Source organism: Sarcophilus harrisii, chromosome 1 (genome assembly GCF_902635505.1).
Source record: "Sarcophilus harrisii chromosome 1, mSarHar1.11, whole genome shotgun sequence".
In the NCBI taxonomy this organism is placed as follows: Eukaryota; Metazoa; Chordata; class Mammalia; order Dasyuromorphia; family Dasyuridae; genus Sarcophilus; species Sarcophilus harrisii.
Genome location: NC_045426.1, coordinates 665,016,923 through 665,037,417, shown reverse-complemented (window position 1 = coordinate 665,037,417; position 20,495 = coordinate 665,016,923). Strand labels below are relative to the sequence as shown.

The window sequence follows — 20,495 nt, the reverse complement described above, 5'->3', positions numbered from 1 at the left end:
CCATGTTTGGAGTTTTCTAGGTGAGATACCAGAGTGGAGCAGAAGCTCCAGCTAATTTTACGGTTTTTGGAAACTGAGGCAAACAGAGTTAAGTGACTCGCCCAGGATCACAATAAGTATCTAAGGGCAGATTTGAACTCAGTGTCCTATTGATTCCTGGCTGTAGCTCCTGTGTCACCTCGTTGTCCTACAGAAATGATTTAGAAGAAAGCAAATAGCTATATTAATAAAATATATTAATATTATATTAATAAAATATATTAATATAATATTAATATATATAATATAATAAATAATAATATATTAATAAAATAAAAATATATTAATAAAAATAAAGAAAGCTATAGCTATATTAATTCCATGAGGAATACAGAAACAAAAAAATGACTTATTAAGTATTAGGGCTTTGATATGAGCAAAAAAATATTAGTCTAGAATAGGCAGAAAGGCAAAATAATGCCGAGGGGGAAAGAAAATAAATATTTTTCAGAAAAAGGCGCAGGAAATGAAATTTTTAAAACTAATGATCAAAACTAGTTGAACTGGGGCAAAAGGTGGATTTTTCTTGACTATTTAACTGAAAGGGTTTTGGAAAAGGGGAAGAATTAAATAACTAGACAAAAGGAAGAAATAAAAAGGAACTAATAAGTTAAGCAAAGCTCTAAAAGTAAGCAAAGGGGAAACATATGGGGAGGGGAGGATGGGACGTGAGTGTGAGAAGAGAACAAGTGAGAATAGAGTTGCTTTGAAATAAGATTAAGCTGAAGTAATTGAAGAGACAAAAATACAGAGAAAGAGTGGGGAAAATCTTACCTCAGAATAATGGCAATATTAGAGATAAATGGAGGCAAATAGAAACCTCTTATCATTTTAAATGTGATTGGGTAAAATAATCCAATAAAATGAAAAAAAAAAAAAAAAAAAAAAAGAAGCAAGGGATTAGTTAGTTAGATTGCTCTAAGGTCCCTTCCAAACCCACTGTGGATTTCACTATTCTAAGAGTACAAGATTTTTTTTTTTTTTTTTTTGCCAGCCAAGTGGACTTAAGTGACTTGCCCAGGGTCCACATCTAGTAAGTTTCTGAACCCAGATTTGAACTCGAGTCCTTCTGCCTACAGGCCAGGGCCATCTAGCTGCCCCACAGATTCTCCAAAAGAAGCAGGTACAGGAAAACTGTTACAGAAGGAATGATTATGAAAGGTTAGCCCAGAATTCAGGACATGACTTCATTAACACTTTTCAGGAATGAGTCTTTTATACAAAATAACAGCCCTCCACCAAAATGAAGTATCCCACGGATCTGGGTACCTTTGGCCTTCTCCTCCTGTGATTGTTTCCTGGATCTCTCCACTGACATGGTCAGCTCCTCAATGGTCTCGGGGCAGCCCAGACCCCTGTCCAGCACCTCAAGGTCCCCTGTTGCCATATTGAGAACAGGCTCCTCAAATAGCAGGAATGGGCTCAGAGGGACATCACACACTTCTTACGGAGACCCTTTCCTGGAAGAAAAGTTGGCTATAAACAGGGCGCATGGGAGGTTACTTACAAAATGAGGTTTTGTTTTTAAAAGTGAAATTTATATGCAGCTCTCCTGGGAACCTTTCTTCTGAGTAAAGAATGATCTTAGGGCTAGTACAGACCTCAGAACACAGGATAGCAATGGGGAGGGCCTTTAGAACCCTGGAGGTCAGAGCTGGGAGAATCCTTAGAGACTATCTTGGCCCAACCCTCTGTTTTCTCATCTGTAACATGGGGACAATAACAGCACCTACCTCCTAGGATCATTGTGGAAATATTATCCAATGAGATAATATTTGCCAAGTACCTTACAGACTTTAAAGCAGGATATAAATGTTGTTGTTATTATTATTGTAATGATCAAGCTTGGTTCCAGAAAAAGAGTTAAGAAAATGAACTTCCCTCATTTTATTGCAAGGATGGGGGACTAAGGGTGTGGAAGGAAGAAAGGAAGGAAACAAGCACTTCTAAGCACCTACTATGTGCCAGGCATATGCATAACTGCTCCACAAATATTGTTTTATTTAGTCCTCACAACAATCTTAAGAGGTTGGTGCTGTTATTATTCCCATTCTAGAGATGAGGAAATGGAGGCAGACAGAGGGTAAGGAACTCTCCCACAATCGCATAAGGCCAGGTTTGAATTCAGGTGGAACATTATGTATGGACAACTACTGATGATATTTTGATTCTGCTGAACTGATTTTTAAACTTTCCCTTTAAAATATGTGCGCACACACACACACACACACACACATATAACAAGGAATGGCTTGCTGGTTAGTAGAGGGATATATTTGGACACAAATGTGCTGTAACAACAAAAGGTCATATTTTATTTTATTGATTTTAATTTTTAAAATTTATATTATATTCATATATTTATCTATATTATGCAATACATATTAATATTAAGTTATATTAATTATAATATTTATAGTATTATTTCTTCTATATTATATATAACACATATATTATATAAATAATTATATAATATATGTGTTATATATAATATATACACGTATAATTATATAATTAAACGATTATGTGAATAAATTATATATAATCTGACATATTATTTATATAATTACATTAATTCCATATTAATATAAATAATAATATATTAATATAATATACTATTATATCATATATTATATTATGTTATATTTATTTTTAAGTGTTTTAAACCATTTTTTAAAAATGCGAGGGCTAGATCAGGTGATCTTTAAGGTCCCTTCCAGGGCCAACATCCCATGACTGGACAGTTTGGCCCTAGACTGACTACATGACCCTTGCCATTTACTGCCCTTCAAAGGAGAAGGGAAGTAATGGGATTTCTGACCTGTGAGTAGGGACAAGGATTACTAGAATCAATCCCAAGACCTCTGCCTTCTCTCCCATTAAGTCCCTTTTTTTTTTCACATAAAAGCAATAAAGGGTCAAGAATACTAGACAGGGTTCAGGAGCCCTGGACCAGCCACCTACCGTCTGTGAGACCTTGCCCAAGTCCTTTTCCTGATCTGGGACATAGTTTACTTATCTGTAAAATGGGAGGAAGGGAGCAGAGGCTCTCTTCGGTTCTTCCAGCTCTTAAATCAAGGGCTAGAAGGAGAAACCTTGTCCTCCTGATCTACCCGGACCTTGAAGTTCAAATGGGACCGTGATGATGAAAGTGCCCAATAAAAAGCAGAAGCTAGTAAGCTGGAGTTATTCCCATTTTACAGATGAGGTCTGAGGCCAGAAGTGGGAAAACAGCCAGCGGGAGATGCCCTCGTGGGTTATGCCCCCCAGGCCCGGGCGCTGGGCCCCTCTGGGCCACCTCTTCCACCAAGGAGTTCCAGCCAACATTCAGAGCTGCCACCTTGGCGGAAGCCAGGCCCCAGTGTCCATCGGTGACTCAGAGGCAGGGGCCTACAACACTCCTTGAAATCTGGGGGGTACCCGAGCCCCTGAGCTCCTCAGCACTGTGAACTTACTCCTGGGCCCAGACCTCAGGGCCTCCTGAGGGCAAGGATCTTTGGACACTCCCCCGACCAGTTTCTTAATAAAGAATCAAAGGAAACATGGAAAAGCTGTCTGAACAGGTGACACAGCCGCCACTATGACCCTCTAGCTCCAGAGGATCGGCGGGGAGGGAGACAGAAGCTCCTAGGGGTAGGGTTTATAAAATAATATACACAAAATTATACCAAAAAAATTTTATGCAGATAAATCAGATTTACATAATTGGAGAAATATTAGTTGTTGTTGGGTAGGGCAGGGTTAATATAATAAAATGACAATTTTACCTAAGCTAATTTATATATTCAATATCATCCCAATTGAAATACTAAAAAAAAAGGTTCCTGAATTAGAAAAAATAATAACAAAGATCCAGAGAAAATAGAATATATATTGAATAATTTTAAATATATGTATCTATTTGTGTCTAATGATAGCCATCGCTAAGGTGAGGGAAGGAAGAAAAAAGAAATGTACACAGTGATTTTATTATATATTTAAAAGGAATAACAAATTGTATATGTGTTTCATGTGAAATCACCTTTTTATTATGTCATGAAAATGCTTTTTTTTATTCCATAAATTAAAAATAAAATAAATAAATGTGAAAATAAAAATAAGCACTAAAACCATGGTAGGTGAGGGGCTAGATTTAGGAGTCAGGAAATCCTGAGGATGAATTATACTAAAGTTGTTGGATCTTGGATAAGTCACTTAATCTCAGAGCAAACACAAGTAATTTGTTAACCTTAAGATGCTTTATGAATGTTATCATCATCATTAATGTTTCTTGCGGTGCCAGAGTGAACCAAACCCAAGAGAGAGAAAGAAGAGCTGAGAGTAACTATGGGATAAGTGATCTAGAAAGAGTTCTCACCAGACGTGGGCCAAGTTCTGGACTGGGGCGGGGAGGGTCTGTACCCCAGCTTTGAGCTCCTCCCCTCTCACTCCTGGGGCGTTGGCCGGGGGCTTCCCTCTCCTGCCTCTGCTTGTGCCTGTGTAAATGAGGCGCTGAACCAGATGACCTCTGAGGGCTTCTCAGGGCCAGTCCTGGGCCCGGCGTGGGGAAGTTCCTTTCAGCCCTGAGATCTGGGCCACTGGGAGCTGCTGCTGGGGCGGCTCCAGCCTCTGTGCCGACAGCTGCCTGGGCTACCCCCTCATCCCTCCGCCCACTGGGAGGGAGGAGCCTCCAGTTTCCCCTTCCCTTCCATCGCACTCGGCTTTCTTGGGGGCCTGCACTTTTCTTGGCCTGTCTTGTAACAGTCCTGATGGTTCGGGATAAGGGGTCAAGTTGCCCCCAGTCACTTAGTTGCTCTCCTTTACCACGGCCAAAGAAGGGGGGTGGGGCGATGGCCTTAATTCTCTTGTTAAAACGAAAAAGGTCAAGATTTCACAGACTGTGAGATCTTGAAGGGACCATTGGGGTGGTTCAAAGTAACCTTCCCAACAGGTTCTCATGTGGCCTGTTTAAATGCCTCTAGTGATGGGGAACTCATTAGCTTTCATTAGCTATTCCTTGGGCAGATCAGGAACCTGGCTACCCGGGGAATGATGGGTGGTGGAGATGGGGAAGAGGCAAGGACTGGGTGGACAGGATGGGCTCTGATAGGGAGAAGATAACTCATGGAAATAACTCCCATACTGCCCCCTGGCCCTGGCTCTAGAGGCAAAGCAGGCAGAGTACCAACCCTAACTCTGCCGACTCAGTATGAGGGGGGTCTTGGGCATGTCACTTAATTTATAAGGGCCCGTTTTCTGTAAATAAGGAGCTGGGGCAAGATGATTTCTAAGATTGCTATCAATTCTAAACCCTGCCATCTTCCGGACTGGTTTAATCTAACTTGGTGATTCAACCCTAATAGCTCAGAGGGAGCTTAAAGGAGAGGATGGCTGGGAGGCACCTCAGAACTCATCTACACATTTTACAGATAAGGAAACTGAGTCTCAGAGAGTAGATTTACTAGAAGTCAAAAGTGAATCCGTAGCAGGGCCAAGGAAAGAAAGCAGATCTTCTGTCTAGGACACCTCACAGAATGCCAGAACTAAAAAGGACTTAAGAGACAAAATATCCAACTCCTTTCATTTGCTGCTGAGGGAATTAAGGCCCAGATAGGGTGAATCAGCATCCCAGTTGGGACCAGAACCCAACACAGTTGGGGGATCTCCCCATTACTGGGATGCTCTGGATCTACTCCCCCCAGTTCTGTTATAACCTTGAAGGAGATGGCCCAGAAGGGAAGGCGTCCACAGAGCTTACTTTTGGCAGCCCTTGCCCTCAGTGAATCAATTCGTAAAGAGGGGCCATCTAGAAAGACTCCTCCCTCTCCCCACATGCAGAGATAGGGACCTTTAACCAAAACTTTCCACAAGACAATGAAGAGGACCGGAAACACAAGTCTCCCAGTAGCGCTGACTAGTAAGAAAGTGCCTCCACAAATAACCCCAAGTCTATCCAATTGCAGTTGTCAGGCCTGGACTGCACGAAGTCCAGCTGAACCTGGTCCATCGGAGCATGGCCAAGGCCCTCGGAATCGGAATCACTGCCTGGGCCTGAAAAGAAGGTGTGCCCACAGGCTTTTCCACCAGGGTAGTCTGGGGGGTCAGAAAGAAGAAAAGGCCCACCCTTACCTGGGGGTGGTGTGTTCCGGTCCTGTGTGCTCCCCTTGGGGGCCGAATCTCTCTTCTCACTCTGCGACTCGGGCAGAACTGCTGAAGGACAACCACAGGTGGCCACCCCTGCTGGGAAAAAGTCCTGACCAATCCCTGCAGGCCACGGCAAACATGGTGTTCTCCCTGGGAGGGGGCGTGAAGAGACTGACATCAGGTCCAGCAGGCCCTTGGAGGAGGAGGCAGCTGTCGTAGGCTGGAGGAAAGTCACCAGCTTATCTCCTTCTCTGACCAACTGGCCAAGGGAGTGCCAGCGGAGAGGAATGAGGGGGCAGGTGACAGGCCGAGTCCTGCCAGTGCGGCCACAGGCAGGCCGATAATTTCCCAGCCTACCGTTGTATGCAAGCACAGGGATTTTGCTGGTGTGGGTAATTCCTGTGGGATCCGTGTAGCCAATCCGGGGATGAGCTTTTCGGTATTCACTAAGCTGGCCTTCTATCAGACCTACCGCCCATCGCTGGGCTCACACTCTAAGACCTGACAGATGGTCTCCGCCACGGTTTTTTCTGTGCCTTGGGAAGCACTGCAGGAGGAGTACACTGGAGGCTACCTCCTGCTCAATCATAAGAATAATGCATATTTCCATGAAAAAGTAGATCACAAAATACTATAGTGGGCAGAGATCTAAAGGGCCTTCTGATTCAGTCCTTTCACATCACAGATGGGAAAGCTCCAGGTCACAAAGAGGATCTGGGAGAGGCAGGATGATACAAGGGAAAGGACTGGGGTTTTGGGGTCAAAAGTCTTCTTTGAGCTTTCGGGGCCTCGTTTTGGCTTTGAATATCAAATTAGCCCAGGCCTTCACCACAGTAAGTAAACCTTATGTTTCTAGAATTGCATTGAAGATAACAATCAGGCTTACATCTACCTGGCCACTGAGAAGAAAATGCTTTATAAGCCTTTAAAATGCTTCAGAAATTGGAATGATTATTATAACTGAACCAGGTCATGTCCCTTCCCACTAAGATCCCTCCAACGAAGGCTGCTTGAGCTAGCTTTGCCAGCCCATTGTCACCCAAGGGATGGGGATGAGGAAGAGGAAGGATGACTGGGTGCATTTGCAGATGACTCATTCTCCCTTAGGAATACAATCTTCCTTTACTGCCTACTTTCTTTTTGTTCACTCCCTTTCTTTGTATTCCTTATTCTCTCTATCTCTTCTCTGGCTCTATCTCCTCTCTCCCTCTCCCCTGTCTTCTACTCCTAATCTCTATCTCTGAATCTCTCCTCTTTGATTCTGTTTCTCTTTATCTCTGTTTCTGTCTTTGTCCACAGGATATTTAGGAAGAAGTATGAGCTAGGCACTGAGGGAGAGGAGGACAGTGAAGACATGGAAGTGATTAGCTTGGTTGGAGTTATTCATCTTCTACATTGCTGTCAGTCTTTCAAAAACATAGGTCTGACCATACCACTTTCCTGTTCAAGAATTTTCATCTCTAAGATAAAATGCTTCAGCTCAGCATTTAAACCTCTGGCAATATGGTTCCAGATTGCCTCTACAGATTTATTTTACATTATTCCCCTTTGCATGTATGTCAGCACCTTGCTGACAAACTGGCTTATTTTGCTATCCCTCAAATTTAACGGTCCATTTCCCTCCTCCATGCTTTTGAATAGGTTTTACCTGGCAATCCCCTGCTTCTGGAAGCCTTTCCTAACTCCTCTGGTTATTAGAGATCTCCCTCCTAAGACAAACTTGTTCATACTTATTTGTGGACATGTTACATCCTGGGTAGAATGGAACCTCTTTGAAGGTAGATGACATTTTGATTTTTTTTTTCTTTTTATATTCCCAGTGCTTTGTACCAATAGAGAGAAACTTAGGCAACAGCTGGGAAATATCAGACCACTTTGAATAGTCCCTAACTCTATAATACCATAAAAGCTTGTCTTTTTAGGATCAACATTCTCCCTCTGATGCTACAGAGCTTCTAATTTTGGAAAACCAAAAGACCAGAAGAAGCATGCCTGTGCAGTGAGTGGGCCTTTGTCAATACAGACCCTGAGTAAGAAAGGGCACAAGGGGCCTCGCCTTCCAGTGAATATGGCAGCATAGAAGTCTGCAGAGGCTCCTGGCATTCCCACACATACTCCAATAATGATCTAAACAGGGCACCAGATCAAATAACCATCATGAAATCCAAAGTTCCTCCATCTGGCTCAGGGTGCACCATAAGGAAGTCGGGAAGTCATGGGGATTGGAAAAGGGTTCCACTGTAGAAGCTAGCCTGAACTCTGGGGACCAGGCAAGAAACCTGCAGCCATGCCCTGATAGGGACCCTCCAGGGTCTTTACTTGGGGAAGCCTCTAAGAGGATGGGAGCTCAGACCAGAAGATGGGATGCTTCAAGGGGCCAGAAGGCTGTAGAGCTCTAACTGGGATTATGGAAGGAAACCTGCCAGAAATCTGAAGACTAATACAAAGGGAGACAAAGACCAGTGAGGAGGCCAGGAAACAGGTCAGGATCAAATAAGGCCCCACAATTCCATTCAAGAGTTTGGATGGCCCCAGACTGAGGCTAGAGTCAGGGCTAAGCCAGAAAAACACCAAACACTATTAAGGAATTTTGAGCTAAAGGCTCATCCATGAGGTTAGTCCATACAAAGAATAAATCCATAACTACAAATATGATCTCAAAGGGAAAAAAAATGTTTTGACCACAAGGGCTACAAGAGTATCTAAAAGAAATGAAGCAAGAGATTTTAAAAAAGTAAATGATATATATTTTAACATGTTTAACATATATATATATATATATATATACCTGTCATCTAGAGGAAAGGGGAGAGGGAAGGAGGGGAAAATTTAAAACACAAGGTTTTGCAAGGGTCAATGTTGAAAAATTGTTCATCCATGTTTTGAAAACAAAAAGCATTAATAAAAAAAGTAAATGATAAATAAAATATAACTCTGTGGAGGAAAGAATTGAAAGGTGAATAAATTACTTGGAACCATAAGGAAGAAAATCTTACCCAAGTAGCAGACTCCTCAAAGAATTAGAATATACCAAAATTAGAATTATCTTTGAATTAGAATTCTTGAATTGCACCAAATTAGAAAATTAGAAGGGCTCAAATAGAACTTAATGACTCTCTGAGACAAGAAGAAATAAAAGAAAAAGAAAAGAAACAAAAAGAAACAAAAGAAAAATATTAGAATAAAATCCAAAAATTGATTAATTATCCAAAACAACTGACTTGGAAAACGGGCCAAGGAGTGATAATTTAAGAAATGCTGAGCCTGAAAAAAGGCAGAAGTCTTCAAATTTCATTTTTGCTCTTTTCTTTCTTTCTTTTTTTCTTCCACTTTATTTTTATTTTTTTATTATAGCTTTTTATTTACAAGATATATGCATGGGTAATTTTTTCAGCGTTGACAATTGCAAAACCTTTTGTTCCAATTTTTCCCCTCCTTCCCCCCATCCCTCCTCCAGATGGCAGGTAGTCTAATACATGTTAAATATGTTAAAGTATATGTTAAATACAATATACATATACATGTCCAAACAGTTATTTTGCTGCACAAGAAGAATCAGACTTTGACATAGTGTACAATTAGCCTGTGAAGGAAATCAAAAATGCAGGCAGACAAAAATAAAGGGATTGGGAATTCTATGTAGTAGTTCATTGTCGTCTCCCAGAGTTCTTTCCCTGGATGTAGCTGGTTCAGTTCATTACTGCTCTATTGGAACTGATTGGATTCATCTCATTGTTGAAGATGGCCTTGTCCACCAGAATTGATCATCATATAGTCTTGTTGTTGATGTATATAATGACCTTCTGGTCCTGCTCATTTCACTCTGCTCTTTTCTTTCAAGGAATTTCTTATCACTGAACTGTGAAGCTTTTCTTTTTCATTCCTAAAAGAATCTACATCATATTTACAGCATATTTAAGAGGCATATTGTTTAATAATCCATAGCTTAATGGTGGCAAAGGACTGTTTCCTTCTCTGCAGTTGACAGTACATTTTAAAGGGGAAAAAAGGTAGGGAGGAGGCTGTGGAAGAAAAGGGCCTTTGATGGGGGTGAAACTGTGTCCCCTTTAATCTGTAAAGTAATCACTCTGAAATTATGTCCCCTTTGATTCAGAATCTCCCAGATTCTAGAGTGTCTAGGAGAAGGCATATTTTCTAGACTGGGCCTTTCTTTCTTTTTAATAGTCTTTTATTTACAGGTTATATGCATGGGTAACTTTACAGCATTAACAATTTCCAAACCTCTTATTCCAATTTTTTCCCTCTTACCCCCCACCCCCTCCCCCAGATGGCAGGATGACCAGTAGATGTTAAATATATTAAAATATAAATTAGATACACAATAAGTATACATGACCAAACCGATATTTTGCTGTACAAAAAGAATCAGACTCTGAAATATTGTACAATTAGCCTGTGAAGGAAATCAAAAATGCAGGTGTGCATAAATATAGGGATTGGGAATTCAATGTAATGGTTTTTATAGACTGGGCCTTTCTAAGGCAAATCACCCCCACCACTGATCTTTTGGGTAGCTCAGAGCCGCACTTCAGGAAGTCTTCAAAATGATTTTCATTCAGTTGGAGATCTGGGCCTAATTTTGAGTGGCTGAAACTCCAAGATTAGCGTCTAGGCCTGGGGGCATTGGCTTTTTTTTTTTTAACTGGAAGCTTTAGCCTCAGACTTCTGTAAAGGATAATTCTAAACTCATTATCTTTGCAGAAGCCCGGAGTAGGGCATAGCTGCCTACCAGGACTCTTGCCTGCTGTGAAGACATTCTCTTCTCAGTGACAACCCTTTTTATTTCTCTGCCAGGATTTTGCCACTGACGAAGTCATTCTTCCTAGCAAAACTGACTTCTCAGTGCCAATAAAATTTCCTTTTTTTGCCACTAATATTTTGGGTTCATGAATTCTTTCACATTGGACCCACGCCTTCGACCAAAAAGTGGTTCCTACAACTTTCTGCACTGCCACTATTGCATCACCTTCATATTGTGAGATAAATAAAAACAATCATGATGTTAATCATATTTATCAGAGTTCTTAAGCCTTTCAAAATATTTTGTCTTTACAATGTTATTACTGTATAGATTATTCTTTTGGATCTGCTCATTTTGCTCTGTTCATAAATATCTTTCTAGATTTCTCCAAGACCATCTCCTTTATGGCTCACAGCACAATAACAAGGTAGAAACCTAGATTTTTTAAAAATATGTATTTCTTTAATTATTGGTAATTTGGAGCATTTTTTCACATGGCTATTGATAGTTTGGATTTTATCCTCTGAAAACTATTCATACCCTTTTGCTATTTTTCTATTTGGGAAATGCTTTCATTCTTATATTTTGAATCAGTTCTCTATAAATATTGGACATTATACTCTTATTAGAGAAATTTGCCACTTCCCTTCTAATTTTTGTTGCATTTATTTTGTCTATGCAAAAACTTTTGAATTTTATATAATTCTCATGTCTCTTCCTCCCCACTTCATCTATACTTGCCAAAATCCTGCCTGTTCTTTGAGGTCTCCTCAAATGCCACTCACGAGACATGTCTTATCATTTAGAGTAGACTATAATCACTGTCTCTAAATCCACACTGTCCAGAATAGTGCTTTTCACCTAATGAGTATGCCCAAAAATATTTGCTGAAAGGAAAACATTTACTCATCAACACTAGCACAAAAATTCAGTCATAGAAGGGAAATAAAAGGGAGGAAGCTTAATCAAGCACCTAGTTAGAAGCTTAAAAGAGACAGAGACAGAGACAGAGAGAGAGCAAGAGAGAGAGAGAGACAGAGATAAGAGACAGAGAGAGATTACATACCCAAGATGTATAGGGAATGTGCATATAAAGAAACAAAGCAAGCATGTATAAGTAAATCTCGGGGAAAACAACACATGCAAGCTTTCTGGGTAACCATCATATGGGAGATAGAGGAGAGACAATTATAGAAGTGTTTTTATTGTTATTCCTCCTTAGATCTTCATCATTCTTATATGCCCCATTTAGAAAAACAATGGGAGGAAAAAGAAGGACCCCTAAGTTGGGGAAAAGAAAAACAGGGAAGTCATTGCTCCTCTGTGGGTCTAAGTTTCTCTCTGTTCAATGACGGGTTTGGCCAAGATAGTCTCTAAGGATTCTCCCAGCTCTGACATCCTGGGCTCTAACGGCAAGTTCTGATATTATACTATGATTCATAGCCTCATGTATACACCCTCATGTATACCCTCCTGCATATAACAGTATAAGATTATAATGTAAATAATTTTACAAATCATAAAAGTACAAATATCCACCAATTATTCTTATTACTACTACTACCATCATTAGCTCCCAGGGGCCACACCAATGTCTGTCTGTCTTTTTCTGTTACTTTTTGCTTTTTGTCTGTCTGGGTTTTGGTGGGGAGGCACCCACTTCCCGTGTGTCAAGCAACAAACAGATCCCTCCCAACAAGAAGCACATTCTCAGGGGATACTGAAGTTAGTGTCGAGGGGAAGCTGTCATAGTGACAAGCCGGAAGAAGAAGGAATAACAGCAGAGGATGTTACAGGTCTCAATTTTTTTTGTTGTTATGAACTAAGAAAAGCCAGAATTAAGGAATACCTGCCAGTGAAACTTCAAGGTGGGGGTGGGGGTGGGGGTGGGGGTGGTCTGAGAAGAGACAAGCCATTATATTGCACTTACCACTGGCAGGAGGGAACCTGGACAAGGGGAAACTCCCCTTTAAGTTGTATTAGGGAAGAGATGTAACAATGAGCTCCCAAGGAGTGGCTACTCCAAGTTCAGGCTGAGTGGGAACTGCTCCAAGGAAGGGGGCCAGGGTCATTCTGCTCTGTTGCAAGCAGTTCTCTGTCTGTGGCTTTGGTCCCTGTCCCTGGAACCCAAGTCACTGCGAGGCTCTGCTGCCTGGAGACAGGCCTCATGCACATTTGATGAGAATGGAAAGCTGGCCTTCTTATCAATGGCTTCTTATCGTTTGTTTTTCCATCCATACTGGGGTAGTGATGGTTAAAAAACAAAATAAAAAGGTTTATACGAACTAACAAAAAATTAATTACCAGCATTTCTTTAATTTCTTTTCTGCTCCAGTGACATGTTTTTACTGTTCCAACTAGGTATCTTGCCTGGTTTTTTATTTGTACAATGCTGACTGAGGTCTTCAGAATGGGAGCAGGGCTCAGGTCACTTGACTTAAGTAGGTACACTTATCTCTAGCGTGGGCAGCTAGATGGAGCAGTGGGCTCAGAAGCAGGAAGACTGACTGCTTCAATTGGCCTCAGCCACCAGCTGTGTGGGCAACTCCTGTAACCCTACATTCCTCAGTTTCCTTGTCTGTAAAAAGAACTCGGAAGGAAATGGCAAACCAATCCAGTATCTCTGCCAAGAAAATCCCAAATGAGGTCGTGAAAAGTTGGACACAACTTAAACAACTGAACAACAATTTTCAAAATAATCCACACTGAGCCTAGTAACATGTGGGAACTCCAGGGTGGAATGGGATGGTCTATACTTGTATTAAATCTGAGAAGAGAGGCAGGACTAGAAAGCAGTTCATCTTAAAGCTGGAGTTCTGAGTGCAAATGGGAACTCAATCAATCAAGAGTGGGATAAGTGGCCAAAAAAAAAAAAAAAAAAAAAAAAAAATCAATGCCGCCTTAGAAGTCAGGGACTGCCAGTGTTAAAAACTGGAGGGCAGGGAAGGTCTCTGCCTAAAGTAGAGTTCAATTCTGGGCCACGCACCCAAGTGTGGCATTCGATTCTGAGCAATCAGTTGAAGGACCCAGAGATGTTTAGCTGGATAAGGGAAGCCCCAGTGGATCAGGCACAGACAGAAACTCTCTCTGGGAGTTTCCATAACCCTACTCTATCCAATGAGTCTGACCACCCCTACTCAAACTTCCTTACTGGATCATTACCCACGAACCCCTCACAAGACTGTCTCGATCCCTCTTCTTTCCCTAAACTCTCCTTTGGAAATCTTAAGTTTAATTATCATCTCCTTCCTAGGACTCCCAAATAGGCACATTCAGGTCCCATTTCTCTCCTGATTTAGTGTCTTACACTGCCTCTTGGACATCTGAATGTTTTACAGACACCTCAGACACTATCTAAAGGGCTGCCTTCTGGAAGAGGGAGTAAGTTTTTTCTGCTTGGCTCCAAAGGACACAACTAGGACCAAAAGTGAAAAGGACAGAGGGAAGCAGGGGCCTTCTCTCCCTAGAAGTCCTCATTAAGGACTCAGTGCCACCCCCAAATTCCTTCTATGCTTCCTGCAAACATTTCCAAATTGCTCCCAACTTTAAAAAATCACTTGCCTCTGCTGTCCCTTGCAGTTCATAAACTGAAAAAAGCTGTCTAGATTCTTTGCCTCCACTTTCCAACCTCCAAATTATTTCTCACCCCTTATCATTCAGTTTCATACCCCTACTTGATACTTGCTGAAACTGTATTTGTTTGTTTGTTTTTTTTTGATGGGAGGGATAAGGGTGGGGGGACATGACAACTGGCCAGATTCAGTCCATACTCCATTGTTGCACATTTTAAGAGTATTTGCCTGGTATCTTTATAAATCTTATAGTTAAAATAAATGTTTTTTGTTCCAATCAGAAAAAAAAAAAGTCTTCTGATCCTCCAATGCCAACTCCCTAGTCCACTACAATTGAGAACAAAAGTAAAACATAATCCATTACACATATGTGGTCAATCAAAACAAATTTCTGCACTGGTCAAGTACCAAAAAAAAAAAAAAAAAAAAAAAGTTCTTTGCCTCTCTATCAGGAGGTGGGTTATTTTGTTTCACCATTAGTCCTCTGGAAGTTGATCATTATGCTGATCAGAGTTCTTAATTCTTACCATGCTGTTAGCTTTTAATGCAAAATATGTTTTTACCATATTATTGCCATTCTGTTCGCTTCACCCTCCATCAATTGATAGAGGTCTTCCCAGGTTTCTTTGAAACCATCCCCTATATAATTTCTTATAGTAAAATAGTCTTTTAATCACATTTGTACACAGCAACTTGTTAATAATCTATTCTACAAATGATGGGTCCCCCTCAGATTTCCATTCTTTGCTATCTCAAAAAGAGCTACAAAATATTTTTATATTCTAAGATTTTGTTTTGCTAGAGAGATCTTTTCCTCATTTGTACAGCTGTCTACTTGTACACTCTATGTGATATAATTTCTCCTGTAATCTCCTTTTCCCTTCCTTCCACTCCTATTCAGTATATTCTAGTATTTCTTTCCATTCTTAAGATCATCAAGACATAAAAGAACCATTCTCAGGCCTTGTGTAATTGGACTCTAACCTGTTGATGATATGGTTCAGAGGGCTAATATATTATCTCCCCAAATCACAGTGTAAGCGGTTTATCCTTATTTAGTTCTTTAAATTGTTCATTCATTACAACCAATCTTTGGCAATGATCTCAATCTCTAAATCCCAAGATTTTTCTGACCTCTCTGAAGGACTTTCTGCCCTCCCTCTTGGACAGAAACTCCCTCTCAGAGTTTCCATAACCCTACTCTATCCAATGAGTCTGACCACCCCTACTCAAACTTCCTTATTGGATCATCACCCATGGACCCCTCACAAGACTGTCTCGATCCCTCTTTTTTCCCTAAATTCTCTTTTGGAAACCTTAGATTTAATTATCTCCTCCTTCCTAGGACTAATAAGCACATTGAGGCCCCATTTCTCTCCTGACTTAGGGTCTTGCACTGCCTCTTGGACACCTCAATGTTTTACAGACGCTCCAGATCCTGAACAGAACCATTATCTTTTACTCTCAAGCCACTCTTCTTTCTAACTTCCATTCCCTTTTTTCCTTTCCTCTGCCTCAGGGATCTCCTCAGTTACCATGCATGACCCTCACATCCCATCCAGTTCTCATCTCTCTCCTGCCCGTTTGTTGGACACCTTTACCTGGAGGTCTATTGGGCTAGCCCTGGCACAGGCCAGTCTGGGGGGTTCTAGCTTGGGAGTGGAATCAGAAGAGATGCTCATAGACCATGGCAGCTACGTAGCACAAGGGACAGAGTGCTGGAGTCAGAAAGACCTCGGATCCTTGTAAGCTGTGGGACCCTGAGTGAATCGCATCACCTTGCTCAGCCTCAGTTTTCTTAACTGTAAAACAATCCCCTGGACCAATTAAATCTCAAGGAAGATTTCATTGCCTTTTAGAGAAAAAACCATCCTAATCCTGTGTGGAGTAAATATTGCTCCTACCACCTAGTCCCATCTCAAAGTGTGAGGCATCTTAAACCCAACAGGTTCATAGCAGAATTTTTATCATCTTTCCAAAAAAAACAAAAAAACAAACAAACAAAAAAAAAACCTGTTTTCCCCCTAAACTCCCTATGTTAAAGTTTGTAACTGGGACACATCATGTTCCCTCACCTTAAAAATCCAATCAATGACTTATCCAAGCAGGCAAGGTACCCTGAGGGAGAGAAAGGAGGCTTGTTCTGGGCCGTTTTCTGGTCCCATCTGCTCCGACTCTCTGAAGCCCCTGGTGTGGGCAGGGCACGTGGGGCTCCTCCGGCTCCCACCGAAAGAGGAGCTCTCCCTCTGAGCCCGGGGCTGGCCGGGGACACCCAGTTACCTGCAGGAACGTTATTTATTCAGGCCCAAGGAGGAGAACTGCCGCACCCGCTTGCTGTGGGCTCCAGTTGCCTCCTCCAGTGGCAAGGCCTCCATAATCCCCTCAAATTGACTCAGGAATTTCTCACTTGTGGGAAAACTCGGCGCCTCCTCATGCTTATTAAAGAGATACCACAGCTACACAAGAGATGCTAGTGCAGAGGAGAAGGGGCTCTCCTCCCCCATTCCCTCCCGTTCCCATCACTTGGGAAGCATGTGAGTGTGGGGGAAGACTCTTGTCCGTAAGAAAAGATGAGCAGGAGGGAGAAACCTAGGGAAACTCAGAGGAACAGATGCAAAATGAAGTCCAAGGGACCACTGTAGATAACAGCAACACTGCACAGTGATCAGCTAGAAAAGTTATTAGCAGCAGGAGAACTGCATTCAAGGATAACATCAGAGAGGAACGATGCAAATTGAAGTCAACAAGGATCTATCCTTACTTCACTATACTTATTTCTAATGTGATTCTATCTTCTAAATGGCTTTATTATCAATATGCATACATATGGAACTGGGAACTTTCACAAGACTCTACCCATCTAGCAAGTCATGATGGAGTTTAGTCAGAACTAGTATCATCTTTTTATTGGATGGTCCTCTAGTTTCCAAACCATTATTTAATTCAGATTTACTAGATATTGAAACCAGCAGGGAACCTGACTCAACCTCATTCTGGCCCCTTCAGACTTGTAGCAAAGCCAGCATCTATTATCTGAAGGAGTCCAAGTCCAAAACCCTCTTTGCAGAGTTCTAACAGATCCTACCCTAGTTGGATCCCAAGGAACTCTGCCCACTGGGACTCCATTCCACAGCCCTCTTCACTTGTACCTAACCCTATTCTAACAGAGCTTAAACCTCTTTTGCAAGGTTCTAATAAACCTCTTGTTTGCAATCCCTAGGTACTTTGGTCTATGAATATTTCTTCACAGAGACTCTCTTTACCTCACCTATTGTCCTACCAGACTTCTAACCTTATTTCAATGCCCATGACTATGAACCTCTTATCAATCTAGGTTTAGGTCTGAATTTCATTTTGAGGATCCTGCACCACCAGAGAATCCAGAACCTCATCAAATCTGTTAAATGGCTTGCCTTCTTAAGAAGGACCTTAGGAAGCCTGAGCCACAGAAACCAAACTGCAAATTTCCAAAATGCAAACCTCATCATACATTGTTTAATGGTTGCTTAATTAAGAAGATTAAGGAAGGTCATGTAGACAGAGAACAAAACTGAAAGATAAGTAGTATAGAAGATTGCCTTCCCTCCCTCCGCCTCTCAGACAACATAGGGATCCCTATCTAGCCTCCATTTTATAACCTGGCTGTAATCTTGCAGACAGATTCTGGAGTTCTCTTCCTCTCACACCCAGAGGTCCAAGCCAGCCAGCCCAGCCAGTGTTCCCTCGACAGGACCCTCCAGCCCCTGCCTAGGTCCCCTCTTCCCCACCTCAGGGAGCCCCTAGCTCCTTCCCAGCTCGCTCCAGGCCACCTCCTTCAGACCTTCCTGACTCCACGAGCTGCCAATCTCATGTGGAATCTCTTTAATAAGCATGAGGAGGCGTCCAGTGAGAAATTCCTGAGTCAATTTGAGGGGATTACAGGCCCTCCCCACTGGAAGAGGCAGCTGGCCCGGGCAGCAAGCGGCTGTTATCCTCCTCGGCCCTAGAGAGCATCCCCGGAGGTAAGGAGGTGTGCCGGGCAGCCCGGGCTCGAAGGGAGAGCCCCTCCTTCAGTGGGAGCCCCACACGCTTTGCCCCCGCCTGTGGCTTCAGAGGCGGCCACTGCAGGGAGGCCGCAGCTGCACCCCCCATCTTGGCCAGCTCCTCCCCAGCACTGACAACGTGCCCTACAGAGATGGCCCGGTTTGGGCCCAAATGCCAGCTCTGTGAGGTTTCTTCATGATAAGGGACCAAGCTGAAGGGTTCAAGGACACACCCAGGGGCACAGAGAAGGTAGAACTTCGCCGTTCCAGGAGAAATGAGCCACCTGGTGGCCCCTCAGGCACCAACCCTCTGCCTTCAGAAAAGAGATTCAGGTCTGTGCTTCCTGCAGTTGTTCACCCCAAACCCGGCCTACCCTTGTTCAATATGGAGTTTTCCCTTAAAAACAGACATTCCCTTGAGGCGGAGCCTTTTGTTTCTGCCTTTGTGTGGCTTGGGACACTGCCTTACTTACACATGCCTGAAGTGCGCTCAGCAGTCCCCCTGAAGCAGCCACTCCCCTCTCTGTGCCTCTGGGATCTGGGGCATCTTGGGGCATCCCTAGCAGCCTTTGGGGCCCAGCGGGGCCCTGGCCCCCCAACGGCAATTTCTGGGGGCCCAGCCCTGCAGGGATGGCTGGGCCATAGCTCTGGCCTCGCACACAAGCATTCCCTCTCACCACTAGAGGTCGGGTTCAGGAGCTGGCAGAGACGGGCTGGGCCTGCAACGTCCCAGGCCACCGGAGGAAAAAAGCAAAATTAGGTGGGGAACCCTCAGTTTGCTCTGGCTCCCGTTCTGCCGAGGTTTGTTCCAGGCTGATGGCCCTCCTAGCTCACTAGTGCGGGATGGCAGGTGCAGGCTAAGCACTCCACCCCATTCACCAGAAGGTCATTTCACACAACCGACAATAGCCGCAATGTGTCTGTAAACTCCAGCATGGCAGCACACTGACGCCCGGTCCCCCGGCACTTGTGCATGGAGCTTGGGGAACCGAGAACTGTCGGTGAGCTCCGGGGAGGGTGCCGAGGTGACCATGAGCTGGGCGTCAAGCAGCAGTCAGAATCTAGGGCTGGCGTGCCACTCACGGTTGGGAACCATCCAGCTTGGTTGGGGGCAGAGGATGGCGAAGGGAAGGGCAAACCTTCGTGGGCACCTTTGAAGTGCCAGGCCCTGTGCTGGTGAGCCTCCACCCACCCTGTGAGGCGGGTACTATTATTGACCCCATTTTACAAATGAGGACAACTGAGGCTGAGATATTAGGTGACTAGCTCAGGGCTTCCTGACCCCAGCGCACCACCCAGCGGCCTCTGTGGGAGTTCTATGGACCGAGGCTGGGGAACGAGGCCCTAAGTGGTGGAGAGCCTTGAGTTCCGGGCAAAGGACTTTGGGCTTGACTTGGCAGCCAACAGGGAGCTACTGCAGATCTTGGGGGAAAGGAGCAAATCTGTTGTTGTTTTTTAATTCCCAATCTGTATCATTGCTGATGCTTTCTTTTTAAAAAAATTAATCTAGAAGCATTGTTGAAGAAGGGATGGGATATGGGAAGGGTAGATATAAAGGATAAAGAGAATTCTGCATCGTAGCTCCTGTCTACCAAGGGAACGAGACATAAATGGACGCACTATCTAAGCCCTACTGGGCAGTGTGTGAGTGGCTTAGGCAGCCATGGCTGTCCCAAGGTGTCAGCAGGAGAAAGAACCCGCTGGGTGGGGATGGTCCCAAGAAGCTTCGCAGAGGAGACTAGCTTGAGGTTTGGCCATGAAAATACGGATGGGGTTCCCATAGCTAGAGAGCTTCCAGAGAAAACAATAACAGATAATCAGAAATAAAATAAAGTAGATAAAAGGGGCCCATCACGGGGGAGGCTGACAACGGGGGAGCCTAGGTCCAGAAGAAGTGCTGGCGCGCCTACGGCGTCAAGACAGGCCCAGAGCTTCTCTGCCTGGGGACAGTGGACAAGATGGTCCGCAGCAAAATGG

The 20,495-nt window shown here is 43.2% G+C and overlaps 1 protein-coding gene across 8 annotated transcripts in view; it reads right to left on the bottom strand.

Annotated features, from left to right (window-relative positions):
* JSRP1 (junctional sarcoplasmic reticulum protein 1) overlaps positions 1-20,495 on the bottom strand; it is an 85,013-nt gene that overhangs the window by 7,430 nt on the left and 57,088 nt on the right. For 5 of the 8 annotated variants that reach the window (XM_031948097.1, XM_031948099.1, XM_031948103.1 and 2 more), the window contains 2 exons: positions 6,148-6,312; positions 1,309-1,499 (listed from right to left, as the gene is read on the bottom strand). In XM_031948097.1, coding sequence (XP_031803957.1) covers positions 1,309-1,426 — 118 coding nt within the window. In that variant the 5' untranslated portion in view covers positions 1,427-1,499; positions 6,148-6,312. Of the gene's footprint in view, positions 1-1,308; positions 1,500-4,396; positions 6,117-6,147; positions 6,313-20,495 lie in introns of those variants that run through there. The other 3 variants (XM_031948101.1, XM_031948100.1, XM_031948102.1) reach the window with 2 other exon arrangements.